General features: G+C 41.6%; 2 protein-coding genes across 2 annotated transcripts; both read right to left on the bottom strand.

Annotated features, from left to right (window-relative positions):
* Nucleotides 1-141: 141 nt before the first annotated feature.
* Nucleotides 142-18,996, bottom strand: LOC134195609 (IQ and ubiquitin-like domain-containing protein). Its single transcript, XM_062664663.1, has 15 exons — nucleotides 18,746-18,996; nucleotides 15,336-15,509; nucleotides 11,989-12,134; nucleotides 11,845-11,928; nucleotides 11,690-11,788; nucleotides 5,448-5,546; nucleotides 5,275-5,386; nucleotides 5,028-5,203; nucleotides 1,753-1,923; nucleotides 1,597-1,690; nucleotides 1,450-1,532; nucleotides 1,288-1,388; nucleotides 1,053-1,200; nucleotides 699-884; nucleotides 142-620 (listed from the first exon to the last, which is right to left on the bottom strand). The coding sequence occupies exons 1-15, from the start codon at nucleotides 18,978-18,980 to the stop codon at nucleotides 435-437; spliced, it is 2,094 nt and encodes a 697-aa protein (XP_062520647.1). The 5' UTR covers nucleotides 18,981-18,996; the 3' UTR covers nucleotides 142-434.
* LOC134195610 (E3 SUMO-protein ligase ZBED1-like) lies at nucleotides 6,073-8,415 on the bottom strand. The gene is made up of 2 exons (XM_062664664.1): nucleotides 8,135-8,415; nucleotides 6,073-8,065 (listed from the first exon to the last, which is right to left on the bottom strand). The coding sequence occupies exons 1-2, from the start codon at nucleotides 8,267-8,269 to the stop codon at nucleotides 6,263-6,265; spliced, it is 1,938 nt and encodes a 645-aa protein (XP_062520648.1). The 5' UTR covers nucleotides 8,270-8,415; the 3' UTR covers nucleotides 6,073-6,262.
* Nucleotides 18,997-19,027: the final 31 nt, after the last annotated feature.

Raw genomic sequence — 19,027 nt, 5'->3', positions numbered from 1 at the left:
TACATGTACAGGAGCAGATTGGTCAGTCTGAGAGTCTGAGAGATCGAATCATGGTACGTTCCCAACATTACTCTATTCTATTATTCCCAGAAATTTTGTTTATATTCTCAAACGCTTTGTTCATATTCTCGTTAGCCTCTATCAAGTTTCACGTTAAATGTTGTTATTTAAATGTCGTTAATATTAAGTCACTCTAGCAGTATGTACTAACACCAGGTTTCCAAATTTAGCCTTATGTAAAGAAACAGTTGTTCTGAATATTTCTGGTTCACACAACACACACACACACACACACACACACACACACACACACACACACACACACACACCTGAACCTACCTATACACACCCTTCTGCTAGTGACAAACGTCAACTCAACACATATAATCACGCATCTTCATCAATGAGCAACTCTGCAGCTAATGCCAATTTCTTCATGCTGAGGTCGTGGTTGCAAGTCCCTCATCTATAGACCTAGCTAGTGTTCTATCCGCCTTCTTATCTATGACCTCAGTCTGTAAACCGGTGGAAATGTCAGACATGTGAGCCAAGCGTCTAAAGTAGTTCCTTGCCATCACATGCTTGAAGTGAACTTTCTCAATGAAGGAGTCACTGTATCCCTATATGTTCATGCATACACACGGATATCAATATGTTGCTGCTGTAGCATGATCATGCAACAATTTGAAGATAATTACCTCTGTGATGTCATCAAGTCGAAAATGACCCACTGCTTCATCTTTCGTCAGCAGAACACAATTCCACGGTGACCAGTGATGATGAACATCCCATCGAACCATGACTAAGTCATTTAAGTCATTGTGTTGACTGAGAAGACTTTGACAACTCCAGATTGTTTCGACGAGATGTCGCAAATCAATGGTCTAATATGTCCAAACAATTAATCAAGTCAAGTGATCCAATGATCAATCCACTACACCTACCTACATTGCTCAGCAACTAATAGGCACACAAACACATACTCACGGACACACGCACGTGCACACAGGCAACACCTACAACGTAATTATTTATAGAATAGAAGTGCTCACCTGCAGCAAATAGACAACTCGAGAATTGTCAAGGTATTTTTCTTCTGACATACGAATCTGATTTAACATTTCGAGGTAAACCGAGTCATCCTCACGTTTTCTAGCCACGTTGTCCAGATTTCCTGCTCGACGACTGGTACCCAATTTTCTATAACATCACATCATACACACAATTTAAGTTCATACACACACAATATGCAGCCATAGCAAACAAAAATATGCAATGCCAGTTTACCTTGCTTTTAAACTTAGCTCAAAGTCAGATGATGGAAGATATTGTCCTGTGCTACGGCAGAAATACACATCATGGACAAGTTGCGTAGGCTCTTGGGGAACCTACAATTCATATTGTCAGCTTATCCACTACAATATACATCCTGTACATTATATCATCAACCTTCAACAGCCTTGATATTTCAGGATTGAACATGGGTGTCTTGACATACTGTAGAAACAAATTACTGATTCGTTTTCGTAAACCTGAGTTCAATGTAAACAAAAGTAAGTAACTAATATATAAGTTTGATGAATACATTAGAAACACCTTCCAAGTTTTTCTGCTTAGTTCCGCGAAGAAGCAAGTCAGTCTCACGTTCTATTAATTCAACTATTTCACGCGTGACTTTGCAGTCATGTTCCTAAAATAACAATAATACTGAGCAAATGATATTGTCAGACATGTACAACAACTCTTATCAACCCGTATGGTAGCTTTGAGTGTCAACAAAACGTCCATTCGTTCTTCTTGCGTAAGATATCTCATGTTAAGACTTTGGTATAGTTCGCGTAGCTCACTGGCTCGTACGGTGTATGGTGTATCCATTTCAGTAGTCTTGCCATCAAAAGCAATCCACTTACGAGGAGAAGCAGCCTACACACGACAGAAATTAACACAGTAGAGATAAAATTGCTCTGAAAACCCAACCAAAACAATTTTCATTCTAGTAAAAGTGGAGAAAAACATAAAACAAAATGTTGTTATTCTTCCAATATTTAGTATTGAAAAGACAATAATTAACAGCTGCTAACCCTTTCCAATTATGGAATAGGAGCAACAGTAGCATTAAAAAGCCTTGCACGTCCAGTTGTTTACTCTCTGGTCTTCATTCGTGTCTATTCACGCAGCAAAAAGCAAAAAATTTCTTGCAGTAATGACCATACCTATAGTTTACACACAGCTTGAACTTTGAGTTCCGCTTTACCCACAATGGCTTTTGGCATTAAAGAAAAAATGCCAAAAAAGAACGATCAAGTGCCAATGATAGGTCAAATTTCAGAGATGACATGTCTTGCTGTACAGTAGCAACCCATCTCTTGCCTGATCCCTGTGCTGGATGTTTCACAGCATGCAATTTGATAGCAACAATAACTTGTAACATTGGATATTATCCATTTGAAGTAAGTGCCCAAGTCATCGTAATCTTTGTCTCTGAATTTGTTCCTCAATTGGGGTCTCATAAGCAGATTTGAAGTTTACGGCAATCTTTGTCTTGTCAAACCTTTTAACACCAAGAATGAAAAAATAATGCGCATGTCTTGCTGGGTTACAGCCCAAGTCTCACAAGCCTATAATAAAACTGGAATGACAAGTGTATGAAACACTCAATGGTTAACTCACTCTTTTACTCAGTCCACGATTAGCAAATACCAATTTTTTTAAAATTGCAAACGTTTTGCTGGCTTTTTAAATTCTCTCAACATCAGAATGACACACAGTCTTCCGAGTTAGTCACAACCCTACCTATAGATTGTGAAATTTTGATACATTCTCAATTAAGGATATGACCATGCATCAACAGAAACTGTTGCTTTTTCAGTACCAATACTCAATACTGTTGTTTTGTTAGTGCTAATGTGCATACCTCATTTAACGCAAATTTGAAGAAAACCATTCACCAAATGCAGCTGTTACAACTCATAGCTGAAGGCATAGCTAGCTAATATGGGTCATCAGCATACATTGCAGATCTAGTTATGAATGTTGTAGCTTAGTCCAATAGTTTTGAAAAAGGCTTCCATCTGTTTGATACTGGATCTTAATGCCACCAGCCTGAAACTTGTCAAGAGATTCACGCATGATTTAATCATGAAAGAATTGAAAGGATAGGTGTCACTAAACATCATTGGCAAACTATTGTAGTCACTAGAAAACTTGTAGATTTGTCAACGTTTTGTTTTACAACACAACCAGTGTCATCATGTAGGTCGACTGTGAGTCGAGTTACTTCATCATCTAAGCCACAGCCTTTTAATAGTTTAGCCAGGCCAGATTTAGGAACAGAGTGCAAAAGCCTTTGACAATCAATAAAACAATATGAAAGTCTGAGTGATGCTCAATAGCTTTCTCAATGATCTGTCTCATGAGCTAAATCTGATCTACTTGACGATGGTCTTTTTCGAACAGTGGAATAGAAATAGAGTCTTTACATTCTTGAGGGAGTCTACCAGTTTTCCAAACCATTTGGTAATTTCAGTTAGGCAGTCCCAAGTTCAGGAGGAAGGGCATTCAAAAACTCTGCTGCAATTCCATCATCTCCAGTAGCTTTACCATTCTTTAAGCATTACATTCCTTCAATAACTTCATCAGTGAACGAAGGCCTGGAATAGTACAAAAGATGAAGTATCACCTTCAAGATCTGTAGACAATCCACATTGAAAACAGACTCACGCAGTGTCTTTCCAACAATCAAATTGATTTTTGCAATTTAGTAGTTTGTGACCCTGTCCATCAAAGATCACATTTGGCAGTTGCATTTGGCCTGAACAAATCTTTTCAGTTTTCAAAAGAACTTGCCGTGTTTGTGTTGCTTGACATCATTATCTAAACTGTCCATTTCTACATCAAACCATTCATGTTGATCTTGTCTAATGGCATACTTGACACGATTACATGTAGTTCCATATAATCATCTCTTGTTTCTTGAAATATATTTAGAATTAATGCATCCAGGCTATGTGGACTGCACATTTCCTTTCAACCAAATTCAATGTTTTTGTTGATATCAAATTGTTCTTTGTGAAACCACAATGTGTTCTTTGCTGACTCCAAAATTGCACCTCAAAATGCAGCATACATACCTTCTACAGTGTTATCTGATCTTTGAGAAACTTAGTAACTAGGCTAAAACTATATGCTCTAAAAACTGTAGAGCAGTCTTAATATCTTTCTCAGATTATTAGCTTTTCAGCTTTCTCTTGATTAATGGCTTTTGTAATCTTAGAACCAGCTTGCTTACAACATGCAAGCTGTTGTCAGTGTACAAATCAGTACTTTGCCTCATTTTCATATCCTGCGCCATGGTCCTCATAGATTGCTTGACTAGGATGCAGTCTCTCAAACTTGGTTGTAATTGACCATTAGGTGAGTACCATGCAACACTAGGGATGTGTTTGTGTTGAAAGAGTGTTTTTTGATTAATAATTCATGAGCTCCTGCAAACTGTTACAACCTAGAACCATTGTCACACACACATGGTAATGGTAAATGTCAGAAGCTGCCATTAATTTCTAGATCACACCCCAGCCGTACAATTGTGCTCCTGTGCACTACTCAGACGAACTATGGGCTGCGCAAGCCATCTCCTGAAGCTGAACCAGGCAATGCAGGAGCAACAGCTTGTGACGCCACCTAAGGTGTGGTCACCTAAAGTCTTACTGGTTCCTCAGTGGCTGATGGTCACGTCATTGGTTGTGGCTGCCTGTCTCCAGTCAAAGACCAGATTATTCATTTATACTCCTGAGTTGAAAGAAGCAACTGTGCGTAAATTCCTTGCCTCAGGTAATATGCCTGTGCTCATCCCAAACATGAAGTTGTGACCTTAAGGTCCCAGGTGTTTCCACTCTCTAACGTGACTCTCTAATGATTGAGCTACTGGCTACATGCGCGCGCGCGCACACACACACACACACACACACACACACACACACACACACACACTACATAAATAATTCAAGAATTATAGTTTGTTCATTCACCGTATTCAATAAATGCTTGATTTGCAGTTTCTCTTGATGCTTGTCAGCAACAAGCTTATGTCGCCCTATTGAAGCAATAAGCTCAGCTTCTTTTTCCAACAGCTGACAAAGAGCTGCTTTTCTCTCAGGACCAAACAAAGACGAATTTATCCGAGACAATTCCTCCTGCCTCCACACTAAAAAAGTAATGCAACTGGTAGTGACACACAAGCTGGCTAGTAAGTGCACAAATAAAAAACAATCTGACTTTCCAAAGCATGAAATAACATATCGAAATCCTCTTTTGTCCTTGGATTCATTCGCCTTTCAAAGTTTCTTTTCAAGCGTTCTTCTTTCTCACGTTCTTTACGAAGTTGATCCTGCAAAAAAGCAATAATGTCAACAACAACTTTTTATTTAATAATTGCTACTTATGTTAACTTCTCTTTCCCACTGAAGCCTCCTTAAACGATCTTCTTTCATTCCATTAACAAGGTTCTGTGCATGCCATCGACGAAAATGAGACTGAAGAATAATGACCTACGGAAAGAAAGACATATGCATTATACACACATAAGCAATGTAGAATCAATCACGCTTCAAGTGAACAGGTAGGCATAAAGTATAATAGCAAATGGAAATCTGACAACTAACTACAGCACAATCTCTGCAATCTAAATGAAACAAACATGCATACTCCAATCCAATCCATTTGCTTAGAATACAATGCATAATATAATTCTTTATAGTAATCCACATGTCTGGATTACCATCTCTAAGTATATCATTCATTGCTTCAACACAGTACAGTTGAATACGCTGTGCCTTTTCGTAATGGCGCAATATTATTAATTTCTTCAACATACTTCCTTCCACAAAAAATGTGAAAACAAAAAATTATTGCCCACTTGTAACATCAGCTGTCAATGTCCGTGATTCGGCGGAAGCACGGTGGTATGACAAAACAGATCCGGATGCGGATACAGCTCGCCTCCTTAGTCTTTCATTAGTGTTCACTGTTCATGTGCAACAAACCACGTACAAACCAGCGTTGTGCGATAATGAAAATAATTGGTATTGCCGATTATTGCCGATTACTTGAAGTCAGTATCACGATTTATCGATTAATCGGTAAGTCTGACCTCGTATTTCATTAATGCTCATTTACACACACCTTCACAATTTTACACAACAGCACAGCTCCATTCGAGATCATAGTAACACAGTGAAGACTCTATCAGGCAATAGTTACATAACTACTGCAAGTTTTCTGCAAGGAAACACAACATCGATGCATTATCGGGATCCAGGTTCGCTCGTTTTGAGCTGATAATGTTCCCAGCTGTTGAAAAGAGCCTTTCTGCAGGAGTACTTGTGGCTGGTATACAGAGTAGTCTTTGGGCAATTTTGGAAATGGCAGGAAACCGAGAACTGTTTTGCTCCCACCACTTCAAAGCATTCTCATCAATGTTCAAGCATGGCTCATCAAGATACTTCTGCAAGACGTTTTCTGCTTTGTCCCTGGAGGTCACTTGTTTCGCTTGACTCAGATTGGTAAACATGTCACCAAGAAGCTGGCCTAATTCACTCTTGTGCTTTTTTGGCAGTGGAAGCTGGTCTTCATTCTTTTCTTCAGAAGCTGCTGGTTCTGTGTCTGAATTTAGAGACTCATAGTGGTCGATTGCCTCCTCCAAAACAAATGTGTGAAGCTTTTTCCGATTGTCCTCACTCATGAAAGGCAGGCTCTTGAATCTTGGGTCAAGAAAGCATGCACAGTCAAGCAGGTTTGAAATTGAAAGTGATTGGTATCGAGAACCAAGGTTGCTGACCATATCCCTCTTCATGTTCTTGATTACGGAGGAGTCAGTTTCCTGTAGTTGCAGCACATTCTCAGTGAGGTGATGAAGGAGTGGTCTAATTATTGATATAGTGACATACTGTTCTCCTTGAACTTGAATGGTCACATCTCTAAATGGCTTCAGGACATTTACCAACTGCTCCAGCAGGGTGAAGTCTTCTTCCTTGGGCAACAGGTCTAATCGTTTTAGCTCTACCAGTGTTGCACACACAGGACCTTGTTGTTCTATGATCCTTTGAACCATATCATAGGTGGAATTCCATCGTGTCTCCACATCCTTCACCAGCTTATGCACTGGAGACTCCAACGCTGCTTGTTTCTTGGTTAGGAGGTTCGCAGCAACTGTGGATTTCCGAAAGAATTTGACCAGCCTGGAACATCTGGCAAGGGCCACCTGTATCTGTTGCTGTTTCAGCCCTGCTTTCACACATAGATTGATAGTGTGACCAAAACAACCTAAGCACTTCCATTTCAAAATATCTGCTACTGCTTTTTGTATGTTGGCTGCGTTGTCTACTGTGGCACCAGAAAGTTTTGTAGAATCAAGTTCCCATTGCTTCAGAATATCCTCCAGACTAGCAGCCAGGTTCTCAGCTGTGTGCTTGTCAGGTAGCTCCACATTCTCCAGGACGAGGTGCTGAAGCTGCCAGTCATTACTAATGGTGTGAAAGGTGACACCGATAAAAGAGTTGTTGGCACAACTGGTCCAACAATCTGTTGTTATGGCGTACCATTCTGCCAAAGATACCACGGTTGCAACTGATTCCTTGACTTTCACATAGAGAGCGGGAAGCACTCTTTGGGTGAATGTTTTTCGGCTCGGAATTTCATAGCGAGGTTCAAGAACCTTGAACATACTTCGAAATCCGAGGCACTCTACGGCACTAACCGGCTGCATGTCTTTAGCAATGAAGTAGGCAACGGCGTCAGTGATCACAGAGGCTCTCTTACTGGATGTTGGTAGCTTTGCTGCGAGTTGGAATGGACTGACGAATGCAGCTTTCTCTCCTACAGTAGATGACATCGAGACGGCCTGATCCTCTTGCGCACGTTTCTCCTTCTGCTTCGCGGGATTTGAGTCTCTTGAGAGACTTGTTTTCATAAACACTAGCGGGTGACGAGATTTCATGTGAGCGGCCAGGTTGGTGGTGTTACCACAGTACTTCAGAACGGCGCCGCATTTGTTGATGGTGCATACAACCTATAGACAGAGCGAAGCCAAAACTGCAATGGCGAAGAGTACCGCCAGACATGCTGCAAGATCTATTACGTGTTTCGGATCCTCAATCTTCCCGTTTTCACCACGGAAGCCAAAGTACCGCCAAACTTCGGAAGAGCACTGCCTAGGAGGCAGGAGACCCGCTTCTTTCAAGTAATTTCTGTCTGGTACTTCCCTTACACTCATTTGAAGTCAAGACTAACAGACACTGCACTGAGCAAACGACCTACACGTGACGACTGAATGCGCATGCCCGATTAATCGATAGGGAGTTCCCCGGCCATCGATGCCTTATCGATGCGTCACAAGCAATCGATAAATCGAATAATCGATTTAATCGCACAACGCTGGTACAAACAGCTGTTTTTATAGCCTCAAACTTCCAGACCAGAGAGCAAGCAAAGGACACAAACTTAGTCTAGACCAGAGCGGTACTAAAATGATTTAGGAATGGCCTTCTAAGCCAATCAGCGTCTTAGAACCGGAATGTCAGTTGTAAATTCTGATTGGTTTGCCAGTAATTGGTTATGCTAAGTGCACTAATGCTGATTACATGCGTGTGAAATCTTCCTGCCGGCCAAGTGCATGCCAGAGTCGTGAATGAAGACTCTGGTGCACCACGCATCTTAGTTTTAGTTTCAGCTTCAGTTCTTCAATCTTTTCAAGCTTACTATGACAGAACATGCACAGCAGCATCGCTAGACCATCACCTTTGACAACTGGTCAAGCAGCAGTCTCGCTAGTTGAGCGGTTAGACTAGCTAGCGTTCTGCCGAAGAATCAAAGAGTCGTCGTTTCATGCCATCCACCAGGATATCACTGTAAACACGGCAGACGTCTCTTCTTTGTTCGTGAGATCTCATGGCATTTACAAATGATATGTTTGCATAATGCAAAAGCACGGTATCTTTCCATCTCATTATTGAACCTGCTAAAATGATCCTAGGCTGCTAGGCTACCATTTAGCATTGCTTTTTGATAAGTACTTTAGAAGTCATTTTAGTATCGTTTTGAAGTTTGACTGCTTCCCTTGCTCTCTGGTCTGGAAGTTCGAGGCTACTGTTTTACCACACACCAAAGCGGGCCCAACTATAAATTCGCGTTGCAGTTCTTGTCACTTCCATCAATGCAGCCATTGCTGTAAATGTACGTTAGGGTGCGTCTCTTAAATGTTGCATTAATGCAAATCTCTGAAATGTTTCTTTAAAATTTTCAAGCTTCAAAGTTCCTGTTCTCATATATCTATTTCTTCAAGACAAGAAACATATCTTTGTATGTACAGAACACATTGTAAATACTCACAACTGTTAACTATCAATCAACAACAATCTATCATGATTCACAAGTACTCCAGTACATAATCACAATACAGTAGACATCACTAATCTGAACAGCCTGGTGCTAAGCCCTTTTCAGATTAGTGCAGTTGCTTGGATTACAAAAATGCGTAGCCTTGGAGGTTCATACCATGCCTCAGACACCCAGACCACTGGCGCATTTACGTATGCCTCTATATGTCATGTTTGTAGTAAAGGTCACAGCTGCAACGATTACATACTTATAAATAATGTGACAAACAGGATTTAAAATAGTCAGATACGTGCATTTACTGAAGACTAGATAACCGCTTCAATGCAGCAGCAACACAGATCAGGCTGCCTATTACGATCTGGGTATGCAAAGCAGGGCGCTAAAGGTAATTCAGATTAGCTAGGTTCTAATGTAGCCCAAATACAGAACATGATTTTCAAATACAGCAAATACAGCTTTGAAAAATCCTAATACGTAATTGTCATTCTCAACAGTCTTAGTATTTAAATAAAACAATAAACTTTCAATCACATGTATACATTAGACAATATTTGGTGAGCGGAGCTTCTAGAGCATGTGTAATCTCAAGGGTAACACGCATGTTTTGTCGATCTCGCTGTACACAAAGTTCACGTTTCTGGGTCTGCTTCTGAACCGTATATCATCTTGCTGTTGACTAGGCTTTGTAAGTAAGTTCACTACTTACCATTTCGTGCATCTTGTAAGAGACTATGCCTGTATAGAGACGCGTAGGAGACTGCTGTTCAAGCTGAAGTCATCTGATTCATACTCTGAACAGATACACATGGAGTGGAAAGACAGACTACTCATTGCCTGGCAATGGAAGTTTTGTTAGGTGAAGATTTTGCGGTAGGGGAACCCATTCGGGGTAACTATAGCTGAATAAGACTACCTGTTTCCCCCATCTAGCATTCTTCAACTGTGGAACTGTGAAACTGTGTATCTTGTCAAATTAGAGTCAGAAAAATTCGTCTAGCCTATCCAACCCATCATGGAAGGCAGTGAGCTCATGAGCTTACATCACTTGATATACCTTGGCCTGATATTTTGTTTGCTATACAGACAAAGCAATAGTCTTGGCTGCTGGTTCAATCAAACTCCACATTGTATCAAGCACAAATCTTGACACAAAGCCTGTGTAAAACTTGATTTTATGATTTGGTAGTGCATGTGTTGATTAAGCGAGAATGACTTTCCTTGCAACTCAGACTTTGCAGATGCCAGGTCTTGATCAAGAACTCTAATCTTGTTTTAAGTTCCACTATTTCATTTGCTTGCTGTTCAATTAGCCGATGTAAACCATCAGCTTCAGCACCTCCGTGACATTTCGACAATCAACATCTTCACTTTCAAGATCACTACTATACAGTTCTTGATAACAACTTTGGATGAGGTAGAACAGCCTCTGCTTTCTGATTTAGACATTACAGCTATGGAATAGTGCGTATGTGTTGTGTTACTTTATACATAACTGTTGCTGGAACTTGTACTGGCAGTGCTAATTGTATACATATATAAACAGACTGTAGAGTACGTTGACTGTACTCAGATCCGCGTCAGTACCTAATGACTGCAAGTTGTTACAGTAACAACTTCGACTTGGCCAATCACGTATATACAGAGGCAAGCTGGTGTGGTGTGCCCATGGCAGAAACAACGCAGAACGTCCTACATGTCTGGTCACCCCAAATGGGATCTCAAGTGGCATGATTTCACTCGCCAAAACTAATCCATCGCTAAGCAATGAGTAGTCTGTGCTTCCATCCAAGTGTATCTGTTCAGAGTGTAAATCAGGCGAATTCAGTTTGAACAACAGTCTCTTACCCTCGAGAAGCCGTACTCAAGAAATGGCTTCCTAGGTGTCTCTATGCAGGCAAAGTCTCTCACATGATGCACAAAATGGTAAGTAGTAGTGAACTTATTTACAAAGCATAGTCATTGGCAAGGTGATTTATGGTTCAGAAACAAATCCGGAAATGTGGACTTTGTGTACGCGAGATCGGCAAAAGGTGTGTTACCCTCGAGATTATGCATGATCTAGAAGCTCCGCCCCCAAAATATTGTCTATAATAATTTGACAAACTAACAAGTGGAGATACAAAACCATAAACACAAAGTATGCTTGCATGTGCAAAACACACACAATTAGATAAGCAAATATACAAGCAACAAAACTTAGATTCAGTACCTAGCAATTAATAAATGTTAAATAGCATGCATAAGTGCAACATAAACCTCCATAACACAAAAATAATATAAGTAGATTAACACTTACTGCTTGAAGTCGTTTTGCATGAAATTCATCTGCTGTTTCATAAACTCCAGGAACAAGAAGCTTATCTCCATCTTTACTTACATAGCAGCCAGTCATTGTCTATGCAAACACTCAATAAGAAATGAGTTTGAACATTTCAGTAACAACAGCTTCACCATCTGAGTTGATGTTGCACTGGTTGTCTGCTGCACCTTGTTTCGCGTTATCACAGTTTGTGTTTCTCTTTGAAACTTTACTTTCTAGTTACGCAAATGTAATGCTAACTTTTACCATTGCCAAGATACATTATTTATGCTTACCCCATTGTCTGGTCGCCTTTTGGGTATTGTCATAGTTGCAGCATGGTGATATTCCACACCAGTCAATTTGTGTCGATAACCTCCAATAAAAGGCTTGACCATTTTTGCTTTCTGAATTTGTACAAGAATGGACCTCGTTTCCTCTCCTAACGGTGAGACATAAATTTCAAACAACACACACACACACACACACACACACACACACACACACACATGTACCCCCACACACATGTACACCCCCCACACACATCCACCCCCACACAAACACACAAATGGAGCTGCACATCAGTACCAAAGATAGCACCCCTGCCTATTTCTAATTGGAGCTTCCAACGCTACTAGTTGTTTCAGGCTGCAAAAACATACCCCTAGGTTCTTGGCCAGAGCATCCAAGGCACTGACTTTGGCGCAACCTCGGGACTGGACTTCAAGCCCACACGTACCCTTGCTGCATGATGTTCTGCCAAGACAACGATCTTGTCCACCCCCAGTCAATGACCAGGTACTCATCTATACCCCTGAGTCAAGAAAGGCAATTGTGCGTGAGTTTCTTGCATAAGGGAATTACGCCTGTGCCCATCCTGTACTTGAACTCATCACCCAAATGTGCTCTCCAACCAACTGAGCTACAGAAAGACACACATGCGTGCGTGCGCGTGCACACACACACACACACACACACACACACACACACTTTGGTAGCCCATTCCAAAGGATGATGGCCAGTGGCAAAAACAACATGTCAACTATGTGCTTGCGGTCGGCATTGTGTCTTTTCATGTCAGGAATTCACAAGAAAAATCTGTTGCAATTGACAAACTGTAATCCTGATTTAATTCATCCTGACTTTTTTTTGGTTCTTTTTCCTCTGTCATAACTATAGCGTTCCATCCCTGACTTTGTCTTGAGTTGTCATACACATTTGTCACAGTAGGGAGTTTGGTCCTTCATGGCTGGAGTCGTTTCTCTGATGGACTATCCGACCTATGCATTTTCCTCTTCTACTGCTTTACTTAAAGCAGCAGCCTGAACTCTCACTGAGCACACATGCCTCCACATTGCTCTTTGGTATTCTAACGTTTGCCAGTTTCTATTAATACCTGCACTCTTAGATCTCGCTTAACTTTATCTTTCCAACAAAGTTTGACACCATGAGGTGATCAAGGTGTAAGCAACCAACCACAAAAGATCAGCCTGGGCAAGCGGCAGTCATTCATCCTTTGTAGATGCCCTAGCCACCAAAAAAGATTTGCCATCAGAAGTTCTGAGGCAGTCTCTATACAGCCAAGTTGCCTACAAAAGTTAGCACATGTAACGTGGTCAGCTTGTTGTTTCCATTTACTGATGCCAGTCATGAATCTTTGACACCGATTGACAAAGGCGAGAGTTTCATGTTGACTAATAGCCCAAGTGCAAGATCCATATTATCAGCTGACACGGTAGATCACAGGTATTTAAATCTATGAACATCTATCAACGTATTTTACAGTTCCAGCAAAACACATCATATCGGCAGTATCTTCAACAGACAAGGTTCGACCAAAGCCGATTATCTTAGTCTTCTCATAACTCACATCAAATGAGTGGAGTCCTTCCTCTGCTTTGACTCGACTCTGCCACAAAAGCAGCATCGTCAGCTAATTGCAGTTCTGAAATTGTAGACTCAGTAGCTCTCTTCTTTTCATATCCTTCTACAAGTTTTTTTAGATAAAAATTAAACTTGAAACGAATGCCACCATCACCCAATTCCGATTTCCAGACATGCATCACACAACTAATGTATACATAAGAGCGCGTGCTCGTGCACACACACACACACACACACACACACACACACACACACACACACACACACACACACAAGAACCAGAGATTTGCATTGCGTTGTTGCATCCCTAGACTTGCTTCGCTTGCGTTCTTGTTTGCTCTACTTGTTAGTTTTGCAATAAGTAAAGTCATGATCACGTAGTCAGAGCATTCTTTACAACAGCAAGAATACGTATAGAAAAGTGATCGGAGTTGTCCCGGCCCTATAGTAAAGAGAGATGTGAATGATACCGGGAATTTCTGAAACAGCGCCCACGGACCGCTAATGAGAATCAAGATTGTGGTGCTCGATTCGATGCCGGCACCCAAAGTTGGTAAATATTCCGAGGCTGTATTAGTATCGTGCATCACTATACTACAGTGTACATACAGGTTTGGCAACCAAACCGCAGTCTTACGCTGTGGATTAAAGAAGAAACCTCTAAAGAAACGCCTGACTGGAAGCGCAGAAGGACCGTCAGGTCTGGTCGCACTCGTAAGTTTATGACTAAGTACATGTAAGCAGAACGTCGCAAGATGGGCCTCACACATGCCTACTCTGTGGTACTCAAGTCAATCTGCCAATTTCCAAAGCTTCCTACAAATTGCCTGGGTGCTTATTGAGAACAGATATTCTTCCATAAAAATCCCATTTTCCGTATTGCTGACCTTGGCGCTGTTTCGGAAATTTCCAGTAGTAGCACCTTGAGTTCTCTGTAAGGCAACTACCGTATTCGCCCGTAATAACGCCCATACCGAAATAATGCCCATGCCCATATATATGCCCACTTGCAACAGGTCAGAACCTTCAGCCCGAAAAACGCCCATGCCCAACTATACGCCCTTGCCCAAGTATAAGCCCCTGGATACGCATGCACAGACAAAACAAAATGGGGTTCGCAGAACATTCGTCTCCGTCTGTGTGCGTTTGATGAGCTGGTGTCAGTGTTGAGTTAAAGTACTTACCGCTAGACTTATGTCTTCGTTGCAATTACCGACCCTGATGCTCTTGACGGGCTTCAGGCCGACCATGTATGTATAGTGTTTAATTTCTGCGTGTATGCTGACGCTCTAGGGATACCAGTACCTTTGATCTTGCAAATGGATAATTGCAAGCATTTGTGGTATTTCTGTCTTCAAGTATTTAGATGATGACTGGCCAAACGACAGCATTTGCGACCATGTGTACGCCTGGGACCAAAATAACGCCCATGCCCTAGTATACGCCCAGAAGAAATGTTTCATTTCTATACGCCCAGGGTGTTATTATAGGCGAATACGGTAGCACACCCACATATATGGCAACGCAGACACACAACAAGTAGAAGTTGCTCTCCACATCAGCAGTGTTTCACATACAGCGTCTATTTCTCGGTAGTTATATTCAGCAAAGTGTCAAAGTGTGATTGAATTGCCATAACATGCAGCAGTCTACATTTTAGTACCATGTATAAATGTAAAAATACCTGGGATCAGAAACTCCTATGCCAGAACACCTTTACATTAATTAAACTACCAAACACATTCTTAGCTCAGCATACCAATATCAACACTGACTGTTAGTTGATCCGGCATGGAATATGGTTGTTCAGGTACATTTGTATCTTCACTGCTAAGAAAGTAGGGATGCTGCAGCTCAAGCTCTCCTTCCACTGTATCCATAGACTGATCAGTAACTGGGCAAGCAAATGAGCTTAGCTGATCATGGCTTTCATCTGTAAATATATAATACTATACACTGGTATACGTTCAACAATACAACTAAAGTTACATCAAGACAAAACACAATTCAAAGAAGTGATACTAAAAGTTGATAATCATGCAACGTACATTACTCTAAACAATTTGATGGATGGACATGCTAAACATGAAATACAGACAAATTGACAAACAAACATACTATTATTTAAAAAACCTAGAAACTAGTCAATGAATCAATTGAATCTGAACGTATACTCCACTGGATCAAGTACACACATTTCTCAAACAAGAGGTACAAGAAATTAACCACAACCAAAAACAAAACGAGAAAATAGTCAATCTTGAGGCAAAACAAATATATATTAACCACAACCAAAACAAGAGCTGATGAAATCGATGCAAATGCAAGTCTAAATGTCACTTTAATGTCACATTATCACACCCCTGCCAACATATACATCCTAAGCCCTGTCCACACTAGACCAGACTGGATCGCAATTGATTCGCGATCCAATCGGGCTAACGAGCATCCACACTGCACGTTGAAAACAATACCTCCGCCTCATTTTCGGTATCACGTGACTGATGACTGATGTGTACATGTGGGTTATTCGCTTGTGGAAACCGTTGATACAGCGATCGACTTAAGGTGAGCGAAAACAAAGACGAGTGAGGAGGGTTAGATGTTCCGACTACAATCGTAGCATTCGTGAAGGTAACGTCCATTATTTCTAATTAAATTCAACCCGATCGCAATCGGATCACGATCCAGTTGCAAGTGTTGACAGCGTTGTGGTCGGATCACGATCTAGTTGCCAGTGTCGACAGGGCTTTATTGACATAATGGAAGTGCAGAATTTCAAACAAAGAATCGAAATCAAAATATGAAAAAACATGTCAAAAAAATTACAACTAAAAATTTTTCAAGTAGCCTTCAACATCAACATTAAATACAAAAGAAAATGAATAGAGGAGCACATTACAGTGCTAAACCCTCGGCCGGTGTATGTAATCACATATCTCATCACGTGATAATGTTTTGCATACTAAGGTTTTAGCCCAACCCACTCGTCTCAGCTAAGGTTTCCAATGCATTCGTTTAGCTAAACAAAGTGCAAAGCGTCTCCAGACTTGCGTACTTACACGTCCGTTGCTTCGTCCAGCAAACAGACATGCTGTCACAGACAATGCATGCACGTTCCCCTTCGCAAATTCCCGTGGAACTCAAAATTTCTGTTGAAGACAATACTAGTAATTTTTGTAACAAGATTGCGGCCGCTCAGCCACGCACACCAAAAATTCAAGCTGTCAGAGTGCAGAACCACTATGCAGAAACACTGTAGAACAAGCAAAATGTTACAAGTCGGGTACAGCTACATGTACCGTATGGCGCCTGAATCCAGCACCTTTGCTCTCTAGACACCTGGTTGTTGGCGGGAAAACATGCACATGCAAATGTAGACTAAGCGTTGTTTCTATGTGCCAAACCCTTATGCAAGCAAAGGACTAAACACAATGTACAGGATGGCTGCCCGATGGCCAAATTCTCATTAGCAGCTACCAAACAAAGAAGATGAAACCTTAAGATGACATCACGTTCGTCTATTGGTTGGAATAGCTTCATTTGCATCTGCACTAATTGAGTATAAATATGGTCCTACTTATGGTCGCTCGTCAGACAACTACTATAGTACCTTTAGCCCGGATATCCGGGCCTTGGGTAGAAATTGGTTTATGGTCACAACGGGGTACATAGTAGCTAGCCTTGCAAGACAGGGGGCACTCGACCATGGGTGTATAATGATGCAAAAGACAGCGCAATATGTTGTACATACCGTAAATCTAATTAATAACTATACCTAGACATACATGCCTATAGCTACTATAGTCGCTACATCCCCATCAACACCTTAGCCATCACCTTCCAACAAGTGTTCTGTACTGTACAGACAGACAGGCAAACAAACCAACTTACAGCAAAAGACGTCTAATAATAATAATAATAATAATAATAATAATAATAATAATTGTGAAACTTGTCTGTCTTTCTTTCTCATGTTTCTCTAGCTTTATCCATGAGACTATGACTCGTTTCAGTCGTTGGGGAGTTTCTGTGGTCTGGCGAACGGTCCGTTGACGATGACGTCCAGTGCTTTCCTCGTGGTCGTTGATATCCACTAGGCGTGCTGTATCGAGTACGCGGTCACCGTAATGCCTGCAATCTGTATCGAATTGGCTAGTCATTGATCGCCGTATGGAGTACACGGAAACATGTACCCCGCTGGGCTCACCTGCCGGGTTGGTGGGCGCCCAGATGGGGGTAAAGACCCCACTTGCCCATTATGGAGGGGCATAACGACACTGAGCAACCGCCTGTGGACATGAAAGAGACCTACGGATGGCTAAAGGCAGCGAATCTTTCTGCTGCAACTGAGGGACTGGTTGTTGCTGCTCAAGACCAAGCTCTTCGGACTCGGTACTATGAGCGCAAGATTCTACATCGTGATGTCAGTCCTACTTGCCGCATGTGCAGTGTAGGCCTGGAGACAGTCGACCACATTGTGGCAGGCTGTAGTGCTTTGGCACCGACGGACTACACTGATCGACACAATCAGGTGGCATCCATCATTCACTGGGACGTTTGTCGCCATTTTGGGGTTCCAGTGGAGAGCAGATGGTACCGGCATCATCCTGATAGGCTTGTGGAGACGGATGACATTACTATGATGTGGGATACCACCATCCCCACTGCCAGGAAGATCAAAGCCAATCGTCCAGACATCTGTCTCAGAAATAGGAAGACAAACACTTGTCTTCTTATTGATATCAGCTGTCCTGCTGATGGCAACATTGGCAAGAAACATGCTGAGAAGTTGGCGAAGTACAGCGACTTGCGAGTGGAGATAAGCCGCATGTGGCATTGTCGAACACTGGTGGTTCCGGTGGTCTTGGGAGCTTTGGGCACAGTGCACGCAGGTATTGCACGGTGGCTGGACATTATTCCAGGTCATCACAACCTGCAGCACTTACAGAAAACAGTGCTTCTGGGATCTACTCGGATCCTTCGTAAAGTCATGTCTTCTTTCTAGACAGCCGTGATGGTCTAAGTACTTCTGAAGCAGGGTTTGCTTCCGGTACTTGTAATAGACTTTACAAACCAGACTGATCTGGTTGAGCACGAATAATAATATGTATTCCGACATTTTCAGCAAGAATTATTATTAATTATTAATTAAATTTGAATCTTTACCGTTCCCACTTTGCGCGATGCGTTCGTCGTCGAATATACTTTCCTCCACCCTGTCTTTGCTTTCATCTACTTGCGTCTGGTTTTCTTGGTGGCGGTTCGTTTCCCTCGTGCCAAAGTTCACTTGAATTGCTGTCTCGTTGGTTACATCGCCATCATGGTTTTCTTCAGCTTCCGTTTCAATATCGTCTTGTTTCAAAGTCGCCGCATTGACGTCCAGGTCTTCACTTTCTTCCATTGTGTGCAAACAAACGAGGCATGCGCATGTGACGTTTATCGTAGTAA

This window comes from Corticium candelabrum, chromosome 20 (assembly GCF_963422355.1).
Source record: "Corticium candelabrum chromosome 20, ooCorCand1.1, whole genome shotgun sequence".
NCBI lineage: Eukaryota > Metazoa > Porifera > Homoscleromorpha > Homosclerophorida > Plakinidae > Corticium > Corticium candelabrum.
Note: the sequence above shows the minus strand (reverse complement) of the source record. Positions and strands in the feature narration are given on the sequence as shown.